Here is a 22982-nt window from a genome sequence, read left to right on the forward strand (position 1 = left end):
ATATGCAAATTGATTTGTTTCACAGTTTTTTGTTTTTTGTATGCACACCTAAAGCCGCTTAGCAAATTGAATGCACATTGTGAGCTGGTGCATCTGATAAGAGCTGACAAAAAATAAATAATATAAAACCAATAAAACATGACTATATCGCCCAAAGGTTGAAGCATTCACAGGGTGCAAACAGCCGGGATAACAATAAATCATATTCGACTCACACATCCGTATCAAATTGATTTATCTGCTTGACAAAGATGAATCGTATTAAAATAAAATCCAAAGAATCAGTTTGCACTTGTTAGTGTCCTGTAGTGGAATTTTCAACATAAATGCAATCTATATATTATGCACCAGCTGCATAATTCCCCACAAGCCCAGCATAATCTAATGCTTTTGTAAGCCATGGGTAGCAACTGAACAAAGTCACATTTAAGCTGTGAAATATTATAAATATTTCCATGTGAACATATGTAAGTGTGGCTGGCAATCCGATTTGGGCAAAAAAAATAGTGTAAAATAGCCGTTGAATAAGACAATAATTGCTGAACTCAACTGAAAACAATGAGAGCAAATTGATTAAGAAAGTGTTGACTTTGGCTTAAACGAATTGGTTATACCAAATTGACATTGTGGTTGACCGTAGGGTTCGTTACAAGCCCAAATATGAAAATAAAATTCAATTTGAGAATATGTTGACCCTTGCAAATATTGTCCAAAATCAGCATGAACTCTTATTTTAATTTCTGTTTTACGGTTTTACAGTTTTACGGTTCATATGCTCGTATTTACTTAATATGCACAAATATTCATGTTTACGTTAAAATGCAACATCCTATCCCTATACTTGAAAAAAACATATTGCATAGTGCGGCTAGTTTCCACATCATTTTCATCCAAAGCAATAGCAGCTAAAATAAATGTTATGCAATTTATGCTGGCTTCTGCAAACGTTTTACTCGAATATGTAAATTTCTATGGCAAACAATGTGCAGAAATTTGTATAAATTAAAAATGGAAACGTGCACCACGTTCTATGGCACATTTAATGGGCTATGATTTTTGATTTTTGGTGGGGAACTATAAACTTAGAAAATAAAACTGCCAAACTTTTATTATTGAAAACCATTCAATCGGAAAGCCATTAGCTAATTAGCTGGGATCAGTGCCAAATTGTCTTAAGTGCCAACTTTATTCTAACAATTAAGACAGTTATAACGTCAATTATCCCGATTTCTGTGGAAAATATGACTTTCAATTGGCCGCTACTCTATAAATCTGAATTACTCGACAACCCCAATCAAGGTACACTTGGCGAAAGAAGAGGTAAGTCCAAGTATGCCACTGGAGAGTATTTCCTCGCAGTGCTTGGAGTTGACCCGTATTGTTAAACATAAAACTGCAGTCCGGACAAAAGGGAACCCAATTAAACACTGACTTTGGGGGCACTTTTCGAAGTTGTGAAGTGAAAGGGGGGGGGGGGGGGGGGGGTAATTGAATAGTTGTCGCAACAATAGTGCCAAGTTGGTCGGAACCAAGGCGGTTCCATAAATCGCATACAAATAGCCACATGGGAGTGTTTGTATCGTTCGAACAAAGCCACAAAAGCAATGGCAAACAAAAACAGGCAGCGAGCTAATTACATTCCCTGAATGTGTGTTTTTCTCGGGGGGTGGGGGGAAGGGGGACAGAAAACAATTTGTTGGCCAAATTATCTGCTAAATTAAGCAATTTCAATTCAAGAAACGCCGCCAAAGATGCTCTCTCTGTGGTAACCTGAAACCTTCAAATCCTCGGCGATTTGAGTCCGCTTATTTTTTCCCCATCTCAGGCACACACATACACACACAAACGCACACTAATGCCAACGGCAGAGTGCTTGTGTGTGCGTGAGGTGCGGCAAGTGCTGCACAAATCGGTTGCTAAGTAGCTCATAATGGCCGCGCTTGCCCCCAAATGTTCCCACTGGGAGTCCATCATGAAAGTCCTTCCTCCTCCCTCCTCCTTCCGCTTTGAAGTTTACCGAGAACGTGGGTGTATCACCTCAATTTATGATCCCCAACCAGCTGCTTAGGTGACTTCCTCCTCTACATTTCACTTCATAGGAAAACGGAGCTTAAGCAGTTGCATAAATTGGAAATTTGTGTTTGCCTAATTCTCGTTGAAGACATTTAAGGCGCTGCTGTTCGATTTTTCCACCTGCCCGGGCCACAAAAAGGGTTACAGGTTACCAAAGGCCACGCATACAAATGCCAACTTACAACTGTTGCATGTGTGTGCCGTGCGTGTGTGCAGGTGCGCTTGTGTGCGTGAGAACTTTTGATAAATGCAGATTTTATTGTAATTCGATATCAATTTGTGTGTATGCGAGGGCAGGCCGCACAGTCAGGGGCACCTGGAACTCACTGGGCACTCCTCCAATATTGATATTGATACACAACTTTATGGCAAACACTTAAACGGGGGCCAAAAAAGCGAATTACGGCCGAGTCAAAAAAGCCAAACAGTTTACGGCGCGGAGATACATTTCCCGGATTTTCCGCCACTCCGACGAGTGCCAGGCCACATTAATCAGACAACTACGACGGGCAAATTACATCAGTTTTGCTTGGAAATGCTGCCATTTAATTTAATGAGACATCATTATGCCAAAACTTTAATCTCATCATCAGAACTGGCTGCAAAGGAGGTAGTATGGCGGCAGCAGTGCAAAAAATTGTAATTATTGAGGCAGCGTTTTTTTTCGGCTTGCACTGCAGAAAATAATCCAATACAAGCTGGTATACTTCCAAAAATAAATCAATTTTTAGTGCACATAATGCACACACACTTTCGTTTTTTTTACATTTTAAGATATATTCAATACTCAGATCATTTAAATTTGTTTTTTGTAATTGACTAATTTAGGTAAACAGGAAATACATGTGTTTAAGTGTGGAAGTCAGAGGGCGGTGGGCGTGTCGGGCTGCTGTTAATGATGTTTGGCAACTTCAACTCCGGGCCACACACACACACACACATGACCGCAGCCATACACACATACACACGGAGGACACCTTCAGCATCCAATTAGCGGCAAAACGAGTTTCAGGATCTCACTCACACATGCACACACTCGTGTGCCCCATCCATCTGGCGTCCCTTTCCCACCGCAATCGCTCTCTTTCTAACAAGCACTCGAATCGCTCTTTTTTCACACGGCAAACGCAACTCACATATGTTTCGCATGTTTGTGCTGGTTCCTCCCACACACACTCGCCTTTGTGGAGCGACAAACAAACAAACAAACCAAAAACAACAAACAAGTAGCGTGCAAAAAATGAAAAATGGCAACACTTTAACTTTTGAACGCCGTTTCCCACCCACAAAACTTCTGCCCACCTCTACAGATTTCAGCTACCTGCCCTCTTTTAAATGCGATTTTTTAGCCCAGATTATTTCTGCTTGCGTTGTACACTTAGCCGAAAAGCGGGCTAACACTACAGAGTGTTTCATTTTACATTACTATTTTAAGGACATAAAAGGGAATTTTAACCAATATCGCTCATACGCAGTGTTGCTCATCAACCATGCTTATGGCATAAGTAATAGGCACAACGCTTAATAAAATAATCTGGCTAAATATAAAACGATTTCTTATATTTATATATACTTGCACAGCATTTCTTGTACTGATAATATTGGATTGAGCGACTTGCTTATGTTGATAAGCAAATAGTACTCTTAAACAGAATGTATATAAATAATTCCGTAATAAAATGAAGTTATTATTGTGATTTTTTATTTAGCAAATAAGTGAAGATCGATTTGAGACTTGTGCTTGGTTTGTGAATACAAATTTTACTGTTTCCATTTCCTAATTTCTGAGACGTATATGATAATCAATCCAGCGTATCATACTACGAACATTCGTATAAACGGTGGGTGTATTAACGCCAGGCTTTTGAGTTAACCAGTTGACAATACCCACCTGTGCGAACTTGGTTGGATATTTAGGTATTTGACAAACCACGGGAGCACCGCCGTCGCCACTGCAATCCTTTTCTCCCAGACTTTCCGCACAGATTTGGTTAGACACTTTTCTACGAAGCCGCCTGCTACACACTGCCATGTTCAATAGGTCGACATGGACCGTCTTGAGAATGGTGGGATACTCCGTCGAGTTTAAATAAACTTTTCCCCAACCGTTGAAGAAGCAGGATAGTTTTTCAATTCCACCTTCTGCTATGTACAATGGAATGATATCAATGTTGGTACTCAGCTCAAATTCGGATTTTAGAATGAGCAACGCCACATTGTTTTCTGCATTGAATCTGTTGAACTGTTCATGGGAGATTATTTTCAGAACCTCGAGGTCCACATGCTTCCGGTCATTCGTAGTCGAAGTATCCCATTCGCCAGCTCGGACCAGCAGATCGTCTTCGGTGGTGTCGTTTAGAATATGAGCGGCTGTAAGGACCACATTGTTTTTAATCAGAGATCCCGCTCCTATATACCGGAAAATCCAATCCCTCTGATCGAGCACAGCAATCACCCAAGGAAATGGCTCCACCATTCGATTATAGCTGCCACGTTGTACCTGCGTTGTACCTTTTCCATTTGAATAACTCATCACTCCACAAATATTAAACAAACTAACCTGTTTGTTGTTTAAGTTTTGACAATGTGCAAAGCTGACTATCAGCGTCGCGAGAAACGCAAAGTAAAGCGTCATTTCGCAACGAGTGTTCCGAATAAAATGAATCCGAGCTCTTAGAATTTACTCTGCGAACTCAGCCCTCAGCTTATCAGTACAATACGCCGATTCAAAAATTCCACAATGTTTTTTGAGATAAATCCTTTGTATTATAGAAAGCATTTGCCGCTTATTTTATTTCCTAACGGTCCAAGTTGTGGTAGTGTATTTTCGCTCAATAATTTTTTTTTTTTTTCTGAGTGTAACTTTTGCATAATACTCGCAGCTGAATACAGAAAAAAACGAATGGAAAACATAACAAAAACTAGTTGCATATCGCATATGTGCGAGAAGTGAAGGACCGTACGGTTGGCAGGATGAGGCAGCAGATTCCAATTAAGTTTTAAATTTTTAGCAGACAAGCTTATGAATGATGGCGTTCACTTCGATGGCAGCCCACTTGGCAGATGTCCAAAAGGTTTCCTCTCGCTTTCCTTCTGCCAAATGTGCTAATCATTTTCATTTGCTACAAAATAGCCGAGCAAATTGTGAACTCACGAAACAAGCGGCGCCTTGGTCCCTGGCAATGTTCCCCCTTCTCCACGGCACCTTTCAAGGACTTTTTCCGCATGCATTCCCAAGTAGTTGAACATGGGAGTGCCATTATGGGAAGTAATAAACAAGAAATGGAATAACTGAATTGTTCGGATAGAATTGCAGATGCCCTTTGTCCTGTGATTAGCATTTGTTGCAGAAGACCAGTGCAGCACTGCAGTGCACAAATATTCAGGGCAATGTTGTTTTAAACTTCCAAATTAATCAAGGAAAAGTAGAAAGAGATTTTTTTTCCCTAATGAAGCCACAAAATAGTAATAAAGGAATGTTTTTGAATACTAGTACCTAAGTACCTTCACGAAACAAATCTGTAAGCTAAAAAAGAATCTCTGAGATTTTCAAGTATCCCTTAGATACGAATATATCTTCAAGTTTTAAATACCAAGGAAGTTGGCATCCCCAATATCCAGCCCGCCTCAATTCTCCACCCTGAACAGCTGTTTGAAAGCTTCCATTTGACAGCCGTCTGTTTGAAAAGCTTCAATCCGATTCATGGGGGCGCCACCCACTGTATTCCAAAAAGCATACAAATGCCTCAAGATGAAACAAAAACGGAAAATAAACAACAAATACGCATGTATGACCTTCGCACAAGGTGACTGGGGCAAAAAGAGAACGCCAGTAAGAGAGAGGCAGTGAGCGAGTGAGAGTACTGGTGAGCAATGCGGCAATACAGCATAGCTGAAGTGCGAGAGAGACAGCGAAATGCACCGGCGAGATAAGAACCGCTGCATCAGCAACACACAGTGGGCGCGTTATGTCGAAAAATGCTGCAAAAAGCTATTACCCGTTATTGAAATTTAAAAGATTAGAGAGTATTAACAAAAATCAAACATATGGTATATAGTTGTTTGGGTGAGGTAACAAAAAATATTGTTGCAATTTATTCCTTTGATGATAAGTATTTGTTCGTAGCAGTTGAGACACAGCCCACTGTGCCCTGGGAGTTGTTTACAAGGGGAGCAGCACGCTGAGAGAAAAGCTCTGGCGCAAAAGCTATCTCCGAAAGTATGGCGAAAGTATAAAGTGAGAATCGCTCCGGATTTTGCTGCGAACGGTCGACTGTTCAGGTTCAGGTCTGGGTTGTGTCTATAGTCTCCGTCTCCTCTTCGCTGTCGCACACGCAAACGGGTCCACGCAACACACACACACGCGCACCCACGCAACGGAATCAGCGAACTAATCAGAATCAGAACTATATAGAGCCGCCACAGCCACAGAGAAGGGACATAACTAGGACACCATGTCGAAGCCCCAATCGGACGCCGATCGGCGCAAACAGATCTCGGTGCGCGGCATCGCCGAGGTGGGCAATGTCACCGAGGTGAAGAAGAACTTCAATCGGCACCTGCACTACACCCTGGTCAAGGATCGCAATGTGTCCACCCTGAGGGACTACTACTTCGCCCTGGCCAACACCGTCAAGGACAACATGGTCGGCCGCTGGATTCGCACGCAGCAGCACTACTACGAGAAGGATCCCAAGGTGAGTTCCACGCCCAGCCAGGCCACCCAATTATTGATTTAGTCCATGGAATTTTCCAAAACGAAGTGCTTGGACCACCTAACCTAACTTTGTCCGGGCTCTGGTGTTCCACTGGCTGATTATCCCTTCCTGTGGCACTCAAAACAGTTCAATTAATTTCCTTAGAAATATTTTTTCCGAAATTTCTTTGGCTATTACGACATTTTATTCGGCCTGCTTCATTCTCTTTAATTCGCTGCTTATTTATTCCCCAATGCGCTTTGGCCAACGATATTACAGTGAACACTCAGCCAAAAAATTTAAAAAGGTAGCAAAAGTATCTGAAAATCTCATATATAAACACAAGATCTCTTTTATTCTTATATTAGATTGCTGTCCTAATTGTACGTTAACTGTCATATGCAGAATTATTTCCTTTTCTTTCCCCTATAATTCCATCAATTTCCGAGTGTTCACTGTTCATCTGCAATTTTGGCTTCTGCTGCATTTCCCACGCTTTCGTTGTTTTGCTACTACATAATTGTTTCGTTTCATTTAATTATCCGCGAAATTGCCAAAAAGCAAAGACTGCAATGGGATCAATGCCAAGAAGTAGCGCCAAAAAAAGGTGTGACACTTTCACTGCAACAAATTGCAAAAGTGCTGCAAAAAGCCGGCGAATTTATCAGCCACCCCTCCTCTTTTTCCGCAGCCACTTGACAATTTTCCCCGCCAGCTGACGAAGCAACAATAACTTAAAAATAGCTCTGCATTTAGCAGCTGTCGCCGAGCTACTTCTATATCTAAGCAAACATATTTATGAGTTTTTAGTAATAAGTTTTTCCTGGGGCCGTGTCGATTAGCCCAGAAAATGCAGCTTAAGTGGGGCAAGTGTGCACAGCAAGTGCACCCTTTTAGCCGCATCCATCAGATACACAATATACAATGTATATAGATACATGTATCCAAGCACGTGCCCAAAGCGTGAGCTTTTCATTTGCAAATTTCTGAGCATCGACTGCTAAACATTTTTGTCCTTGCTGAATGTCAGCTTAAATCACTTTCAATTTCAAGCCCACCAAAATGTATCTATTAATTTTCCATTGACGATGGCTAGAAGTTCAAGCTATATACACTTTTGGGTAATAAATATTTTCAATTCAACTAAATTGTGGATACCGTCACGGCGTCGGCACACATTTTTCAAGGTCAATCAAAGGTTATTAACAACAACCAACTGACAAAAATATCAAGGAAAATTTTTTCCCCATTTTTCCTCTCTCAGTTTTTATTTTGGCTACCATTTCGGTTTCTATTCGTGCGCATATATATACGTACATATCTATATATTAGTTCTTTCACGTTGTGGAACTTTTATAGGCCCGATTTTGTTTTGTTGTCCCCCACATGCAATTAGCTCACGCAACCGTCAGAATTTGAACCGAATTGTATGTACTGCTAGCTGACGATTGTATCTTATAGATACTTGAACAGCTGTTGTTGTGCGTAGAATGGTACTTAGAGTTAATTGAAGACAACTTGGCGTCCATCGGGCTCTGAACCAATTTATGCAAATTGAAGAAAGTTCAGCGGGGTGAATAGTCACACAAAAGAGTTTATTACCCGGTAAAAGTTTAGGCTGTAGTTTTCCACAGCCGTTCTAGTCAGGCTGACCAAATCGAAAATACGGCTCCACTTATCACCCACATGGAAACCCAATTAAAATCGTTTAGCTATCAGCGATCATGAAAAATGCAATGCCAATGCAGCAGTACTATTGCAATTTCCACTTCCTCTGCACATCTGTCATTTATTTATTGCATATAGGCGAAAAAATACAATAAACAAACGCAAACAAATACCGGTCGTTGGTTGGTGTGGCCTTCTTTATCAAAGCCGCAAAAAAACATATGTCTGGTTTCTAATTCGACTGTAGACCTGGCCAGAACGAATATAGAAGACCCTACACAACAAACTGCCGTGGAAAACATCACCACCTGTAGTTGAATGACTTCAAAAGCTTTTTATGAATCTAAAAGATTACTCACGTTTTGTTGTGGAGCCTTTAACTTCGATTAGATAAGCTTAATAGGTTATTCACTTAATTTTTTGTGCAGCAGAGAGGTCATGCTTAGAATTGGTTTTAGTATTTGGTAGCCGATTACCCGGGCTGATTATTTGATTATCAAATACAAAGTAGTCATAACTAGTTTTTCTATATACCTATATCAATAGTGGGTTTTATCACAGCATTCGCCTAAAACATATTTCCCAAATCAGTTCATACTACCTCCTCACCTAATTCCATATATCTTATCTGCCAAATGGGTTGCAAAATATTCGTAATCGAAAATCCCGGATCCTATATAGGCGCCTTAACCCCATTCACCTACAAATATGCACACAAAAACACGCTCTCCAAACATTCCGAACTAATTAGCTAAAGTTTTCCGATTCGACGGATCGCATAGCATCAGACATCTGAAGCCATCATGCGCGATAGGTATGCGTTTTAGGGCATAGATTACATAGGTAGACTGATAAGGGATAGGATTAGCATACCCTGGGAGCCATTAGCTACTAACTGGCGACACTCTGGGCGATGTTGTCGTCAATGGTGATTGGTGTTGATTGGTGATCCGAGATCGATGCATGATTACTCAAGCATTGGGTGGTGATAATGAGCTCCATTCCGAGCTGTATAGATTCATGCTTTGCCATGATGTTTGCCCAGCATGCAAAGTGCAGCCTGCAATCGGTTGATAGCGTTGCTATAAACACAATTAATGCCCTCGTAACATCGATCGATAGATTCGCACTGAATCGAACCGGTGATTGTGATTGTGAATGCCTTCCTCTATTTATAGTTTTTCCAGTTGGGTTGCCCTGAAATTACCGTGCGATTTTTTCGCTGATAAGCTGGTATTCCGTTGGAAACTGGGTGACCTTCTGGCCAAGCATAACTAGGTCTTTCAGCCGACGCCGGCGCCCCTTTTATAAGGCATTCGTTGTATTATAGTTATTGTATGCACTGTGCAGCTGCACCTTGCACTTGGCTGATCACTACGGAAATGCACGAAATCTGTATCCCACTCATGAAATAAGCTTATGAACTATCGATGTCCTTTTTTGCATTAAAATGTTACCTTGTTTCTAGCGCGTTTACTATCTGTCGCTGGAGTACTACATGGGTCGCTCCCTGACCAACACCATGATTAACCTGGGCATCCAGAGCGAGTGCGAGGAGGCCATGTACCAGCTGGGTCTGGACATTGAGAACCTGGAGGAGATGGAGGAGGACGCCGGTCTGGGCAATGGTGGTCTGGGTCGCTTGGCCGCCTGTTTCCTGGACTCGATGGCCACTCTGGGTCTGGCCGCCTATGGCTATGGCATCCGTTATGAGTACGGTATCTTCGCCCAGAAAATCAAGAACGGTGAGCAGGTGGAGGAGCCCGATGATTGGCTGCGTTATGGCAACCCCTGGGAGAAGGCCCGTCCGGAGTTCATGCTGCCGGTCAACTTCTATGGCCGTGTGATCGACACGCCCGAGGGCAAGAAGTGGGTGGACACCCAGAGGGTGTTTGCCATGCCCTACGACAACCCCATTCCCGGATACAACAACAACCACGTGAACACGCTGCGTCTGTGGTCCGCCAAGTCGCCCATCGACTTCAACCTCAAGTTCTGTGAGTATCTTATCGGGATTGGTCCCCTTTGTAGGGCAAGAACTAAACTATCGCTATTTTTGCCTATACAGTCAACGATGGTGACTACATCCAGGCCGTGCTTGACCGCAATCTGGCTGAGAACATCTCCCGTGTGCTGTACCCCAACGACAACTTCTTCGAAGGCAAGGAGCTGCGTCTAAAGCAGGAGTACTTCATGTGCGCCGCCACGCTGCAGGATATCATCCGCCGCTACAAGGCCTCGAAGTTCGGTTCCCGGGAGGCGGTCCGCAACACCTTCGATCACTTCCCCGACAAGGTGGCCATTCAGCTGAACGATACCCATCCATCGCTGGCCATCCCTGAGCTGATGCGCATCCTGGTCGACGAGGAGCACCTGACCTGGGAGAAGGCATGGGACATCACCGTGAGGAGTTGTGCCTACACCAACCACACCGTGCTGCCAGAGGCCTTGGAACGCTGGCCCGTCTCCCTGCTGGAGTCCATCCTGCCCCGCCATCTGCAGATCATCTATCACATCAACTTCCTGCACATGGAGAATGTGAAGAAGAAGTTCCCCGACGATCTGGACCGCATGCGTCGCATGTCGATGGTGGAGGAGGATGGCGAGAAGCGCATTAACATGGCCCATCTGTCCATCGTAGGCTCCCACGCCGTCAACGGGGTGGCCGCCATCCACTCGCAGATCCTGAAGGACTCGCTATTCCATGACTTCTACGAAATGGATCCCCAGAAGTTCCAGAACAAGACGAACGGTATTACCCCGCGTCGCTGGCTGCTGCTTTGCAATCCCGGACTCTCCGATCTGATTGCCGAGAAGATCGGTGACGAGTGGCCAGTGCATCTAGACCAACTGGTTGCCCTGAAGAAGTGGGCCAAGGACCCCAACTTCCAGCGCAATGTGGCCCGTGTCAAGCAGGAGAACAAACTGAAGCTTGCTGCCATTCTGGAGAAGGACTACGGCGTTAAGATCAACGCCTCCTCCATGTTCGACATCCAGGTGAAGCGTATTCACGAGTACAAGCGCCAGCTGCTGAACTGCCTGCACATCATCACCCTGTACAACAGGATCAAGAAGGATCCCACAGCCAACTTCACCCCGAGGACAATCATGATTGGAGGCAAGGCCGCTCCGGGCTACTATGTGGCCAAGCAGATCATCAAGCTCATCTGCGCCGTGGGCAACGTGGTGAACAACGATCCCATTGTGGGCGATAAGCTGAAGGTTATCTTCCTGGAGAACTACCGTGTCACCCTGGCCGAGAAGATCATGCCCGCCGCCGATCTGTCCGAGCAAATCTCGACCGCCGGCACAGAGGCTTCTGGTACCGGCAACATGAAGTTCCAGCTGAACGGAGCCCTCACCATCGGTACCCTGGACGGTGCCAACGTGGAGATGGCCGAGGAGATGGGTCTGGACAACATCTTCATCTTCGGCATGACCGTCGAGGAGGTAGAGGCGCTCAAGAAGAAGGGCTACAATGCCTACGACTACTACAACGCCAACCCCGAGGTCAAGCAGGTGATCGACCAAATCCAGGGAGGATTCTTCAGCCCCGGCAATCCCAACGAGTTCAAGAACATTGCCGACATTCTGCTCAAGTACGACCACTACTACTTGCTGGCCGACTTCGATGCGTACATCAAGGCCCAGGATCTGGTCTCCAAGACTTACCAGGTGAGAGTCCTAGATTTAGCCACGCGATTTGGGGGAGTAAATAGTCCAGTTCTGAAAAGGATCTTTATTTAAACCACCTTTCTTTCGCTTATTTTGCAGAACCAAGCCAAGTGGCTGGAGATGTCCATCAACAACATTGCGTCCAGCGGCAAATTCTCGTCGGATCGCACCATCGCCGAGTACGCCCGCGAGATCTGGGGAGTGGAGCCCACCTGGGAGAAGCTGCCAGCGCCGGAGGATCAGCCACAGAACTAAATCAATTTTTGATATTATTTTATTATTTATGTGCTTTACTTTTGCTAAAGTCAAAGTCCAAGTTTAGGCGCCAAAAGCAACAACTAAAACTAACCAAGTAAACACGGGCCACAGCCCAGAATTGTTAATATTTTATTTAATAAAAATCAAGATAAACAATTCGCCTAGTTCTCTCATCACTGTGGAATGGAATCAACAACACCAACAACGGTACCTACCTAAAAAGACCTCAGGAACACTTTCAAAGTAAACGAAAAAGTCTATTAAAAATAATGGAAAGAGTTGTAATAAACGTTAGTGGCAAGCTTGTTTAGATATCGGATATGCGTGTTTTAAATCGAGATTAAACCTCAAGTTCAACTGTTAAATGTAAAATTAATTTAAATTGAATAAAATTTGATTCGAAATAGAAAGCTGCTGTTTCATTGTGGGTTGGGTGACAAATAAGTAACACGAAGAATTTACATCTTAGTCTTATTGCAAATGAACAATTTATTATGTTTAAACACAAACACAATGTGGGGAATGAACTTCTCGTACAAATATTATGGCTATTACAGTTCCCATTCAGAAAACACAAAGGTTTAGTAATTTTTACATGTAATTGTTCGGATTTCTCTTTTAAAATAGTCACTAAAAATTGTACAAATTTCAAAAGTAGTTTCGTTCTTTGCTACAATGGATGGATAGGCCATTCAAAATTCTTTAAAAATTAAACAAAATGCGCTCCACAATGCACAGATCGGGCGAACAAAAGGCCCCGATTGCATTCAATAGTTGACTCTGGAGGACCGAGTGGACTTGCTGATGTACTGCCGCTCCTCGCCCCGCGAGCCGCTGGCTCCTCCTCTTTCTCTATCGAATTTCTCATGTGATCGCTCCCGCGGTGACTTTTCCTATAGATTGGGAACCATATTAGTTGTAACCCACCAATACCAGTAGTTGGAAATGTCGAGGACTACTAGATATTACACTCACCCTATGCCGCTCTCTATCCCGCAGTTCTTCTTCGCCATTTTGTGCTAAAATTTGTTCGCATTTGAATGTCTTGACTATCCGATAAATGATTCTTCTCTCACCTTCACGTCGACGCTTATGTTCGTTGCTATTGGACTCTTCGACGCGGTCGCGCTTGCGCCCCAACTTGCGATCCTTGCGAGCGTCCCGCTCCTCATCCGACAGTTTGTCCTTGTTGCGCTCTTTGGTCTTGAGGCCGCGCGCCTTCTTCACGCTGTCCACCAGTTCCTCCACCTTCTGCAACGGCACAGGATTAATGGTTGTAAAAACTTGCTTCCTCTAAACGTTAAAGGGTGTGCGTTTAACTACTTATAACTGCAACAAAAACCGAAAAGGTACAACTGTATCGCTGTTCGCCTGTGTCTGTTAGGTGTCCTCTGTGTCATATGGTTTATAAGTCCGCCGTCCCCACCACGCGCCCATCACTTACCCGTGCACAGTCTCAACATCAACGAATTAACAACTAAACTGGGCTGCACAGGTAACTTTTCCGCGGGTTGGAAATCAGAGAAGCGGCTGAATCAGGTATCCACTAGGAATCCTCGGGAGTTTTGGGGCTTTCACGAAGTCGATGCTGAAGAATGGTTTAGCAGGTGTTCCACAGAGTAATTGAATTGATTTTGTCCTCGTTAGCATAGTAAGCTGGTTTCCGGATAATTTACATCTTCACATGGGTAGTCGGAGAAGAGGATCGTACATTTGATTTTGAAGATTTTAATTTTAAAAGTGGCTTGTTGAACGAAGTTGCTAGATCCAGGGCAGGTATAGCTTTTATTTACTGTAGACTCCATATTCGAAAATAGGTTGCTATTTTGACTTCAGAAGATTGGTTTTGAGTTAGATGCACGTGCTTTCTATCAATCAGTATCTTGACTTTACTGAATGATCATCACAAGTTAGCAAAGAGATGTCCTTTTCAGTACAGGTTTCCAGAATCTCGACTTATTTGTTGAATTCCATTTTGAAGATGTTTGAAGTACATTTGTTCGTTATATTGAAGCCTTAGAATTTGTTGTAATGTATGGCAACCGTAGTTAAAATGTTTTTCATTGTTTTCCGTGTAGATTTTAAGGTAGAATATAGTTGATTTATTTTTCCTTCAATTGTAGTGGAATTTCCAGCCTTCGTCGTGTTCATTTGGTTTTGAAAGATTGTCCTTCGCGTTTGTCCTGGTCTTCTTACATTTGATTGTCGTCTCAATGGTCCTGATACTCCAGTTTGTTTTCTTATTTACACAACTAATCTTACTATTAAAATTAATTAACAAATTTAGAAAAACAAAAAAAAAATTCCTTCTAGGTAAATTAACGATGATGCTTTTACAATGTTTCACTTTTTTTCTTATAACTTAGCTTAAAATTAACACCCCGATAGAACTTAGGAATATTGCAGATGCCCACAAGATCCATCGCATCCGCATCCAATTTTCGGTTTTAAATTATAGATTTTTAGTTTGAGGTGTCAGGTGCGTTATTGATTCGTTGATTTTGCAGTTGCAGTTTCGAGCAGAAGTTGGTGATGAAAAACGATTTAAGTTTCGCATAGTCAATCAGAACAACCTCGAGTACTTTCCCTCCAGATTTGACCGTCATCGTAGTGTTGTTTTATACTGTTGTTGTCTTAGCGTACTTATGTCTGCAACCATATGCTACTAACCTTTGAACTGCTGGTTGACGATTCCAATTTGCGACGCTTTGAATCTACTAAAACAAAGGAACGTTAGGAATGAAGTAGTCAGATTTAGATGGTCTGGTCTACGCACCTTTTTCGAATTCAATGGTCTCATGGCTACGTTGACGATGCTGCATCGAACCGTTGCTCTCGTTGGACACGGAGCTCAGGTCCCTCATACGCCCCTCGAACTCTTCGTAGTGACGATTATCGGTGCTGCCCACCAAGTCCACGGTCTCGACCCCATCTCCATGCCGGTTACGCTCTTCGGCGCCGCGTCGCGATGTCTTTTCGCGCTTCCGCTGCTGCGCTTCCAACTCCTCCAGACGCTGAGAACGTTCCCGTGACCTCTGATGCAGTTCGGCTTCTGTGCGCTCCTTGACCCGCACCGGGTCTCTGGAACTGCGATGGCTACTAATGCCTCGTTGGTCGTGCTGATCTTGTCTGTCTCGATCCATATCCCGATTACGGCTCTCGCTCTGTCGGCTGCCATTGCTGCCGTTGCTTGCCTGCTCCTGCGGGTCATCCTTGCTACGCGACAGGGACTCGCGTGGCGCTGGAAGATCACGTTGTTTGCTCTCGCGTTCGCTGTTGGATGCCGTTGAAGTGGCTGTGGACACCAGAGTGACGGTATTGCCTTCGCCTTTTTGGCTCTTCGATTCGCGCGTTGTGGAAGCTGAAACGTGTAAAAGATAGTAGTTGTTAAGTTTAAATATTGATTTTATCTGCAATAAATATTTCAACCCACCTGCTTTTGCCTCTGGCTCTCTGTTGCCCGACTTTTGTTCGCTGCTGTAGAGGGGGGCAGCTCCGCTGGTAGCCCTTGTTCCTTGTGTATGTGCAGATGGAGAGGTGGGTGGCACTTTATCGGATCTGTTGGGTGCGGCAGGAGCGCTGGCATTGGTCGGCGACTCCTTATTTGGCCGCTCGGCAATTTGATGAAAGACACTCTCCTTCAGCATGTGGGGAGTCTTCAGCTTCAGCTGTCCAATGTAGCTGGAGGCAATGGCATATAGATCCGGTCGCTTTGTCTTCTCCTCCTCGCGCACCTTGTCCACCTTACGCTCGATGATTTGTGCCAGTTTGGCAAGAACTGGATAGTGAGGCAGTATTCGCATTAGGATAATCAGTGCATTCCGGATCTGCATAAAGTCCTTCGAGTCCAAACAGAATACAATTGCCTTGGTAATCTTGTAGTGCCACTTGTGACACACATGCCGATAGTTTTCGTAGCCAACGTGATCGTTGGCCTCGGAGAACTGATTGCTAACGCGAAACTTGGTCACAAAACCAGGATAATTGGCGCACTCCTTGTTAAACACCGCCTGATCCGCATGCCAACGCATCACGGTCTCGAGCATGGCACACAAAAAGCGTCCGTACCGCGTAGCCTCACCCTCAGTGCACGAAGTAACCGAATAAGTGATGTCACAAAAGATCTAAGGAAAAGATTAAAGAGTTAGATCGATTTCAGATAAAGATATTTTGTGTTATTACCCTATCGTAGCAGAGCAGGGTAGAGAAGTTCGATGTCTTGAGGTTGTGGATGGCGTGCACGAACTTCGCGCAATATAGTGCATCCAGAGCTGTAAAGGTGCAACGCGGGAAGAGGCAGAGCTGCAGGAACTGCGTGATGGTGTCGTTCTTTGCGGATTTGGCTGATCGTAGAAGGAACCAACTATCCTTTTGCTCTTGCAACCGCTGCGAGATCTTGTCAACGTGCTCATGTTGCTTCTTACGCTCGTCGTTCAGCTTCTCCATAAGCGCAATGTAGCGCTCCTGCTCCTTCTTGTTCTTAGATTGGTTAGAGTCTTTGCCTTCTGCAGCTTGCTGGGCCAGCTGCTTCAGCTTGGCAATCTCCCTCTGATAGCTTTCGTTGGGCACGTGCAGATCGTACATGCTCAGACTCCAAAAAGTTACCAGGAACTGCGGACTAATGTCCTCCCACACTTTGGAACTGTGCAGTGGACGAACAGACTCTACAATAGGGTGCATGATCAGCTGCGTGGCTTCCAAATACTTTTGGAGTTTTTGCGCCGTGGTGAGCTTCTTGGCGTTAGGATCAGCCTTACGCAATTGATCGTATTTTTGCTGTAGGAGATATTATGTGTAAATGTAAATATTATGTTTCAAAATGGATTGCGCGGACTTACATTGATTTGATGAGTGAACATGGGCCTAGCCAAGAAGAAGGCCACATCTGTGTTTATGTGGTACTCGCGGAGCATGGTAATAATCGATGGTAACCGCTCCACATACTCGTCCACAGAATAAGTAGAGCCTAGGAAAGTACCGAACTGGACGAGTGTGTCCTGGCACTGATCATACAGGTTTCCCACCAACTTCAAGTGACTGTGCGCCGCTGTCTCACGATAAATGACGCAGTGCTTCTGTTGAGCCATCAAAAGGCAAATGGCCACGGCGAGATCATTGTTAGCCAAGGCCTCCTTCAGGCGATTAGAAGATTTTTTCGTGTTCCTCACTTGACTAAAGTAGCCAGCCTAGAACGACAAACACACTCAATCGACTGAACAATCATATAACAAAGACTAGTATAATTACCTCTCCCCTGAGCTGTTCACCTCCACACATGGCTTGCAACTGATGATTAGTCATCTCCTCGCAGGACTCCACGCCTGCCATCTTATGCACGATTTCCCTCAAAATCAGTAAGTCCAGGCTCTTTTGCGATTTTAGCTGATTGGCCACATACTGAAGCAACCCACTCAGCTCAATGCTGTACTTCTTGTAGATGGTGCCGCAGAAGGAGGCAAGACTTTGCAGCCACAAGGATAACGACGTGCCATCATCCTTGAACCTGAGACGACCCGTTACCGTCAAGGACTCGATAATGCAGTATCCCAAACAGTCAAAAGACAAGGCAGTAAGATACTTGAGCATGTCGCAGACCGGCCCAATGAGATTGTCATAGATTTGAATTTGCAAGAGAATCTATTGCAATAGAAATTGAAATAAATAAACTTATTTGGAAAAGCAAGTAATTAAAACTCACATAGTCGAACAGCAGTCCTGGGGCACAGTGACTGTACTTTCCTACCAGACGTCCCAACTGCTTGACGTTCTCCTTGCTCACGCGCTTCATTAGCGCCTTGATATCCCTCTGTGCCAATCCACATCTCCTGATCAAATTGGGATGCATCTGGTAGCTGTCGTTCTTCCAACGCGCATACAAACTGTAGCGAAAATGATACGGGAAATACTTGAGCACTGCCCAAATCTCTTCGGACATTGAGCAGTTGTTGTCCAGGTAGAGAAGGGAGGGTAGAATGCAGGCATCCAGCGAGCTCATAATGTCATAGTAGTGCTGCTCTGCCTCCGAATTCGGCGGAGGTCCATTTAGGCTGTCTACGCCCATATCGACTACTAGTTTCCGCATGATACGGATTAGCTTGTACATTAGCACAGTGTCGTAGTGCATGGCAGGTCCCAACACATTGGCCATCGGCCAGGTGTACTTCCTTAAGTCGCTGAATTCCTTTGCCTGCATCTTGGCCACCAATTTGGAATCGTCATACAGGCGATTTCGGCTCTGCCTTCGTCCAGCGGGAGCCTTAAAGCACTTCTTGTAGTAGATATTCTCCACGGACAGGTGAATCAGATCGGCAATGGCACGGGCGATGGGTTCCTGCAGTACTACCGCCTGTTCGGGAAGCTTCTGGATGATCTTAGACGCATTCTCCCAGTCGCCAACTTTAAGCAGAGCCTCGCAAAGACCAAACTTTTGGTTTGCATTGTATTTTTCCTGCGAAAAATGCGATATCATTAGTAGAATCCCCCACGAAACGTTTACTAGCTCTACCTCATTGAACTTCTTAACCGAGGGCGGCGGTGGTGGATCCTTTTCGTCTTCCTTTTTGTTGGTTTGAATAAGATTTAGCTTGCGGACCATTTCCCTGGCATCCGCCAGCTCCTCCTCCCAGTCCGCCTTGATGCTGCCATCGTTTGGAGTCAACCAGACATATACATCGTTCAGCGCAATAACGCCATGCTTTAGCAAAAGAGCACAAACATGATATAATGAGCGGGGCGTGCGAGAGTCCTTAAAGTGGCAGAACTTGTATCCAAGGACCTCGCAAATAATGGCACCAGTGGGCATGTAGCTGCGCAGCAGGGGTATAAACAAGTTCCATCGATCCGGACGAGTTTCGAAGGACTCGATGATAATATCCAGTACGCGATTCGGATCCAGATTAAAGCAACCTGCCATTCATTTAACAATTAATAAGTTAATTTTACTAAGCGCTTGTATATTGGTTTGACACTGTTTCCAAATATTCAAGGCAATCGTAAATATCTTACCTATAAGGGATTTTATTATATCCATTATGCTCTCTGGGGTGGTGCTCTCGTCAAACTCCTGGTTTAGCTCTGTAATAAGCTTGGCGAAACCTTCGCTCTCCTCGCGGAAAAGATTAAATCGACGTTGCTTATAGCTTAAAAGGAAAGTAGAAATTACATATTGTATCAGCCTTTAATCGTTTTTATTATACGTACTATAGCTTGGTTTTGACCTTGATGAACTTGGAGTAGAAGCTCTTGTTCTTGACGATTCCCACCTCCTGCAGCGTATCGATTTCCAAACGCTCTTTTAAAAGACTTTCTGGAACCACCTTGTCCAGGTCCTTGACAAGTTGCACAAAGGCATGTCGTTCTTCCTGAAATCCATCGGTTATAAGGGAGGTTTCGCTGTCCAGAATGTTAACCACGTCCACTATGAGGCTGGGAAAGTCCGCATGGAGGGCCTGGAACATTAGAATATATTTATGTTAACTCATGCAATGCCGATCCATATGTTAAGAAGTAATAATCCATATAAAGCTTTCCCTACAAAAACAGACTTTTACTCACCACGACTTCCAGGAGCAGATGGAGTACTATGTCCTTTTTGTGGGTGAAGCGCAGGGCCTGCCATAGAAGCTGATATATGGCATTGGAGATGCCCTGCTTGAAGACTCCGTTCTTGTCGTAGACGGGCGTATCCGCCGCATCCTGTAACTGCTGCTTGAGGAACTTCAGGCTAGAAGTAAACGTTTAATTTAGCTAGGGAACGAGGAACAGTCTGTCCAAACAGTCGATCCAGCAGCAAGACACAAACTGACGACAGCCACTGTACTGCGAGTGCGAGTGTTTGGGCGCGTGTGCGTATATCTCTGGCTGCGTTTGCATCGGTGTCGGAGCGTGGTACCACACACGTACAATTCGCTGCGTCCGGATTTGTCGAAGTGCTTGAAGACCTCCGGATTCAGTGCGCCGGGCTCCTTGCCACCGGCTGCGCTGCTGGCGGCTCCTCCGTTCGTGTCCGACGGTGCAGAGGTTCGGGTTTCCGCCGTCGCCGCTGCATCGCCGCCTCCAACGCCATCCTGCACTCCCGTAACGCTCTTCAGCTTTTTCAGCCGGCGCATCCGGTCTGTGGATCTCTGCATCCTCGGATCAGGTGGAACACGCGGGCGCTTTGCTGCGGGGGCTGAATTTTGCTCCCGAATCAATTAAATCGCTGTACTTGTCGAAATATTTGACAAATTTTCACACTTTTTTTTAGTTAGTGTCACCAGTGTGACCGTACCGCTTTCCTAACTGATTGCCGTTCGCCGAAACAAAAACGTCCAACTGCCAGAACCGTGTTTCAAGTTGCCTTTTTTCTGGAATGTTTAACATGGAACATAAAATAATAGTCTTGAAATTTATTTAAAGTGAAGTACACTTTATCTATATTTTAAATGTATATATATATATATATATATATATACGTACGTATCAATAAAAATAAACTTGTTTTTGAACAATATACATGTTTAATTTATTAATAACACGGTTTGACATTTTATATCGGAACGTTGGGAATTGAAACAGAAATCATTTTGGGATTATCTCGCCCTAAAATCTTTGTCCCTCTTTATAAATAAAATTTTATGCACATATAAATTAGGGGTCTCTTTAAAAAGGGAATCTGAAATCAATCAAAATCCATTAACATTCCCTCCAGATGATGACCCAATGATAAACAAAACCTTTTACTTTTATCAGCATCAGCAGTTCTTTTCTTTATATATATTGGATTTGTTATATATTGCTTAAGAACAGCCACTGCCAGAGTCAAAAATGTTAAAATTATCTATTGGCCAATATATATCAGTGATTTAAAAGCAAGTCAGCATGTGGATAATTATGATAACGATTTAGCCAATGAAGCACAAAACAACTACTAAAGTTTGAGTAGTGGCTTCCTCTAAAACGTGTAACAATATAAAAGAAATATTTCTTGGGTAATGTAAAATCGTATTAATTTGGTAGAGCGCTGAAGGCAAAGTCTTCATAGTAGGGGTTCATTCTCTATCTTGACATCGCACTCAATCATGGAGCTGTCCACATAGTCTAACGAAGATGGTGATTTTGGGCTACTGTTTTGGTAGCTGGAATTGGATAGATGGTAATGGTTCTTCTCCAGCTGAGAGGCAAAACTCGAGTTCGGGGCGGGCGTTAGCTTGGGCAGTCCTCGCTCTGGAACGGCTCCTGGTCCCGCCCCAGTGAGCATCTGTTGATCCTCCTCTCTGAGTTCCACCAGAACTCGCGCCATCTCCATTCGAAACTTGAGATTGCTAATGGCTGACAGACACTTTACGTGGGGCATCATGCTTAGCATAAAACTTAAATCCGAATCGTTCTTTAAATCGGCTTCAGTGGGAAACTTCGTCGCCTGGCTGGCGTATCCATTCAAAAAGGTGCCATCGTTCGACGGCGAAGTCTTCCTCCGACGTGCCCTCTTCGAGGGCGGCGGTGGACGTGGCAGGAATTGTTGATGGCATGGCAAGTGCGTGGGCAATGTGGGCGAGAGATCCTGATCGGAGCGCTGGGCGCCCGAGGATGAGGAATCCAACGGCTTGATCAGCGAACCTTTATCCGAGCCTGAGTCCTGGGGCACTGACGGTTCCCGCTGGAATATGTCGTCGATGATCTCAAAATCAACAGAGTCATCATTGTCCAAATCCACATCGATTGCGAAGTCAACTAAGCGGGTGGCCTCACAGACATCCGACTGATCGGCGTCCATCACGCAGGGCTCCGGGGGAAAGGGCACCAGGCACTCCGGATCGAAGAGGTGGCGCATGAACTCCAGCGAGCGAAAGTACGGCCAGTGGGACATCTCGATGCGTTTCTGCTGTATCTTGCGCACCTCCGCCCGGTAGCTGTCCCGCATTCCCTTGAAACGTTTCTTGCAGATCGTAACTGCAAAATTTGCCAGGTGTTATTTTTAGGTTTCCTAGGCATAAGAAACCCTGCTCGTTTTCCCGCCACTCACCATCCTGCTGCATAATCTGCGCAACACTCGCCCACTGGAGCGGTGCGTCCTGGTTGCGGTACGTCATGGCCATGTTGGTGTCCCACAGACACCGCCGCTTGGACACTTCCGCTATGAGACGGTAGTTATCTGATTTCATGGTGTACTGGACCAGAAATTGCGGTTTGTCAACAAATGCAACGCTCCAGAACTTGCGGATCCCGAACTTTCAACGCGATTCTCACAGCAATCACCACCGCGCTCACAGCAAACTCGACGAATGTGTGAGCGGATCGACTCTATCGTTTGACTTTTAAAATCCAAAATTCTGGCTTGCTTTGGTGCGTTTAGAGGAAATATAAAAAAACTCGCTTTCGCCTAATCTCGCAAATTCGCCTTGCCACTACAAATAAAAAAAATAAATACACCTGGCAACTCTGGCCAAACAGCTGCTTAACGGTATTACCAGCTGCAAGCAAAACGGCCACACCAAAGACAACATGACACTAGCTGAATTTATTTAGCCAAACGATTTATTAAAAACCTTACTTAATAACTGCAGTTGTATTTACATAAGTCAGTTTAACGAAAGAAAAAATAAAATAAAGAATCTTTCAATAGGAAAAAAT

At 44.4% G+C, this 22982-nt stretch overlaps 4 protein-coding genes across 5 annotated transcripts; 1 reads left to right on the forward strand and 3 right to left on the reverse strand.

The window, feature by feature from the left end:
• Positions 1-3753: 3753 nt before the first annotated feature.
• On the reverse strand, positions 3754-4713 carry LOC120451853 (phenoloxidase-activating factor 2). Its single transcript, XM_039635848.1, has 2 exons — positions 4634-4713; positions 3754-4573 (listed from the first exon to the last, which is right to left on the reverse strand). The coding sequence occupies exons 1-2, from the start codon at positions 4706-4708 to the stop codon at positions 3851-3853; spliced, it is 798 nt and encodes a 265-aa protein (XP_039491782.1). The 5' UTR covers positions 4709-4713; the 3' UTR covers positions 3754-3850.
• Positions 4714-6313: 1600 nt separating this feature from the next.
• On the forward strand, positions 6314-12527 carry LOC120458925 (glycogen phosphorylase). Its single transcript, XM_039646777.2, has 4 exons — positions 6314-6770; positions 9907-10435; positions 10507-12113; positions 12213-12527. Exons 1-4 carry the CDS (start codon positions 6528-6530, stop codon positions 12366-12368), a joined length of 2535 nt encoding a protein of 844 aa, XP_039502711.1. The 5' UTR covers positions 6314-6527; the 3' UTR covers positions 12369-12527.
• A 424-nt stretch (positions 12528-12951) lies between these two features.
• LOC120458924 (THO complex subunit 2) lies at positions 12952-20652 on the reverse strand. Of its 2 annotated transcripts, none has more exons than XM_039646776.1 (15): positions 20274-20652; positions 19926-20094; positions 19572-19819; positions 19377-19510; positions 18877-19277; positions 18070-18819; positions 17619-18008; positions 17210-17557; positions 16554-17147; positions 15805-16495; positions 15148-15732; positions 15042-15085; positions 13448-13622; positions 13347-13390; positions 12952-13264 (listed from the first exon to the last, which is right to left on the reverse strand). In XM_039646776.1, exons 1-15 carry the CDS (start codon positions 20498-20500, stop codon positions 13139-13141), a joined length of 4926 nt encoding a protein of 1641 aa, XP_039502710.1. In that variant the 5' UTR covers positions 20501-20652; the 3' UTR covers positions 12952-13138. The 2 variants fall into 2 exon arrangements, with proteins under 2 accessions (XP_039502710.1, XP_039502709.1); XM_039646775.1 differs by having other exon boundaries at positions 15042-15088.
• Positions 20653-21100: 448 nt separating this feature from the next.
• Positions 21101-22765, reverse strand: LOC120458503. The gene is made up of 2 exons (XM_039646170.2): positions 22375-22765; positions 21101-22301 (listed from the first exon to the last, which is right to left on the reverse strand). Exons 1-2 carry the CDS (start codon positions 22511-22513, stop codon positions 21388-21390), a joined length of 1053 nt encoding a protein of 350 aa, XP_039502104.1. The 5' UTR covers positions 22514-22765; the 3' UTR covers positions 21101-21387.
• Between the last annotated feature and the right edge of the window lie 217 nt (positions 22766-22982).

The sequence above is a fragment of the Drosophila santomea genome, chromosome 2L (assembly GCF_016746245.2).
Source record: "Drosophila santomea strain STO CAGO 1482 chromosome 2L, Prin_Dsan_1.1, whole genome shotgun sequence".
Taxonomy (NCBI): domain Eukaryota; kingdom Metazoa; phylum Arthropoda; class Insecta; order Diptera; family Drosophilidae; genus Drosophila; species Drosophila santomea.

Bases quoted from the DNA above. Each gene is read 5' to 3' on its own strand.
- LOC120451853 (XM_039635848.1), bottom strand. From the start codon at position 4,708: ATGACGCTTTACTTTGCGTTTCTCGCGACGCTGATAGTCAGCTTTGCA. The intron at 4,574-4,633 runs GTTAGTTTGTTT...GGTACAACGCAG, and splicing joins AAAACTTAAACAACAAACAG to GTACAACGTGGCAGCTATAA.
- LOC120458925 (XM_039646777.2), top strand. From the start codon at position 6,528: ATGTCGAAGCCCCAATCGGACGCCGATCGGCGCAAACAGATCTCGGTG. The intron at 6,771-9,906 runs GTGAGTTCCACG...CCTTGTTTCTAG, and splicing joins ACTACGAGAAGGATCCCAAG to CGCGTTTACTATCTGTCGCT. The intron at 12,114-12,212 runs GTGAGAGTCCTA...CTTATTTTGCAG, and splicing joins TGGTCTCCAAGACTTACCAG to AACCAAGCCAAGTGGCTGGA.
- LOC120458924 (XM_039646775.1), bottom strand. From the start codon at position 20,500: ATGCAGAGATCCACAGACCGGATGCGCCGGCTGAAAAAGCTGAAGAGC. The intron at 19,820-19,925 runs GTGAGTAAAAGT...CTAATGTTCCAG, and splicing joins ATCTGCTCCTGGAAGTCGTG to GCCCTCCATGCGGACTTTCC. The intron at 16,496-16,553 runs GTAATAACACAA...TCTTTTCCTTAG, and splicing joins CCCTGCTCTGCTACGATAGG to ATCTTTTGTGACATCACTTA.
- LOC120458503 (XM_039646170.2), bottom strand. From the start codon at position 22,513: ATGAAATCAGATAACTACCGTCTCATAGCGGAAGTGTCCAAGCGGCGG. The intron at 22,302-22,374 runs GTGAGTGGCGGG...CAAATTTTGCAG, and splicing joins GCAGATTATGCAGCAGGATG to TTACGATCTGCAAGAAACGT.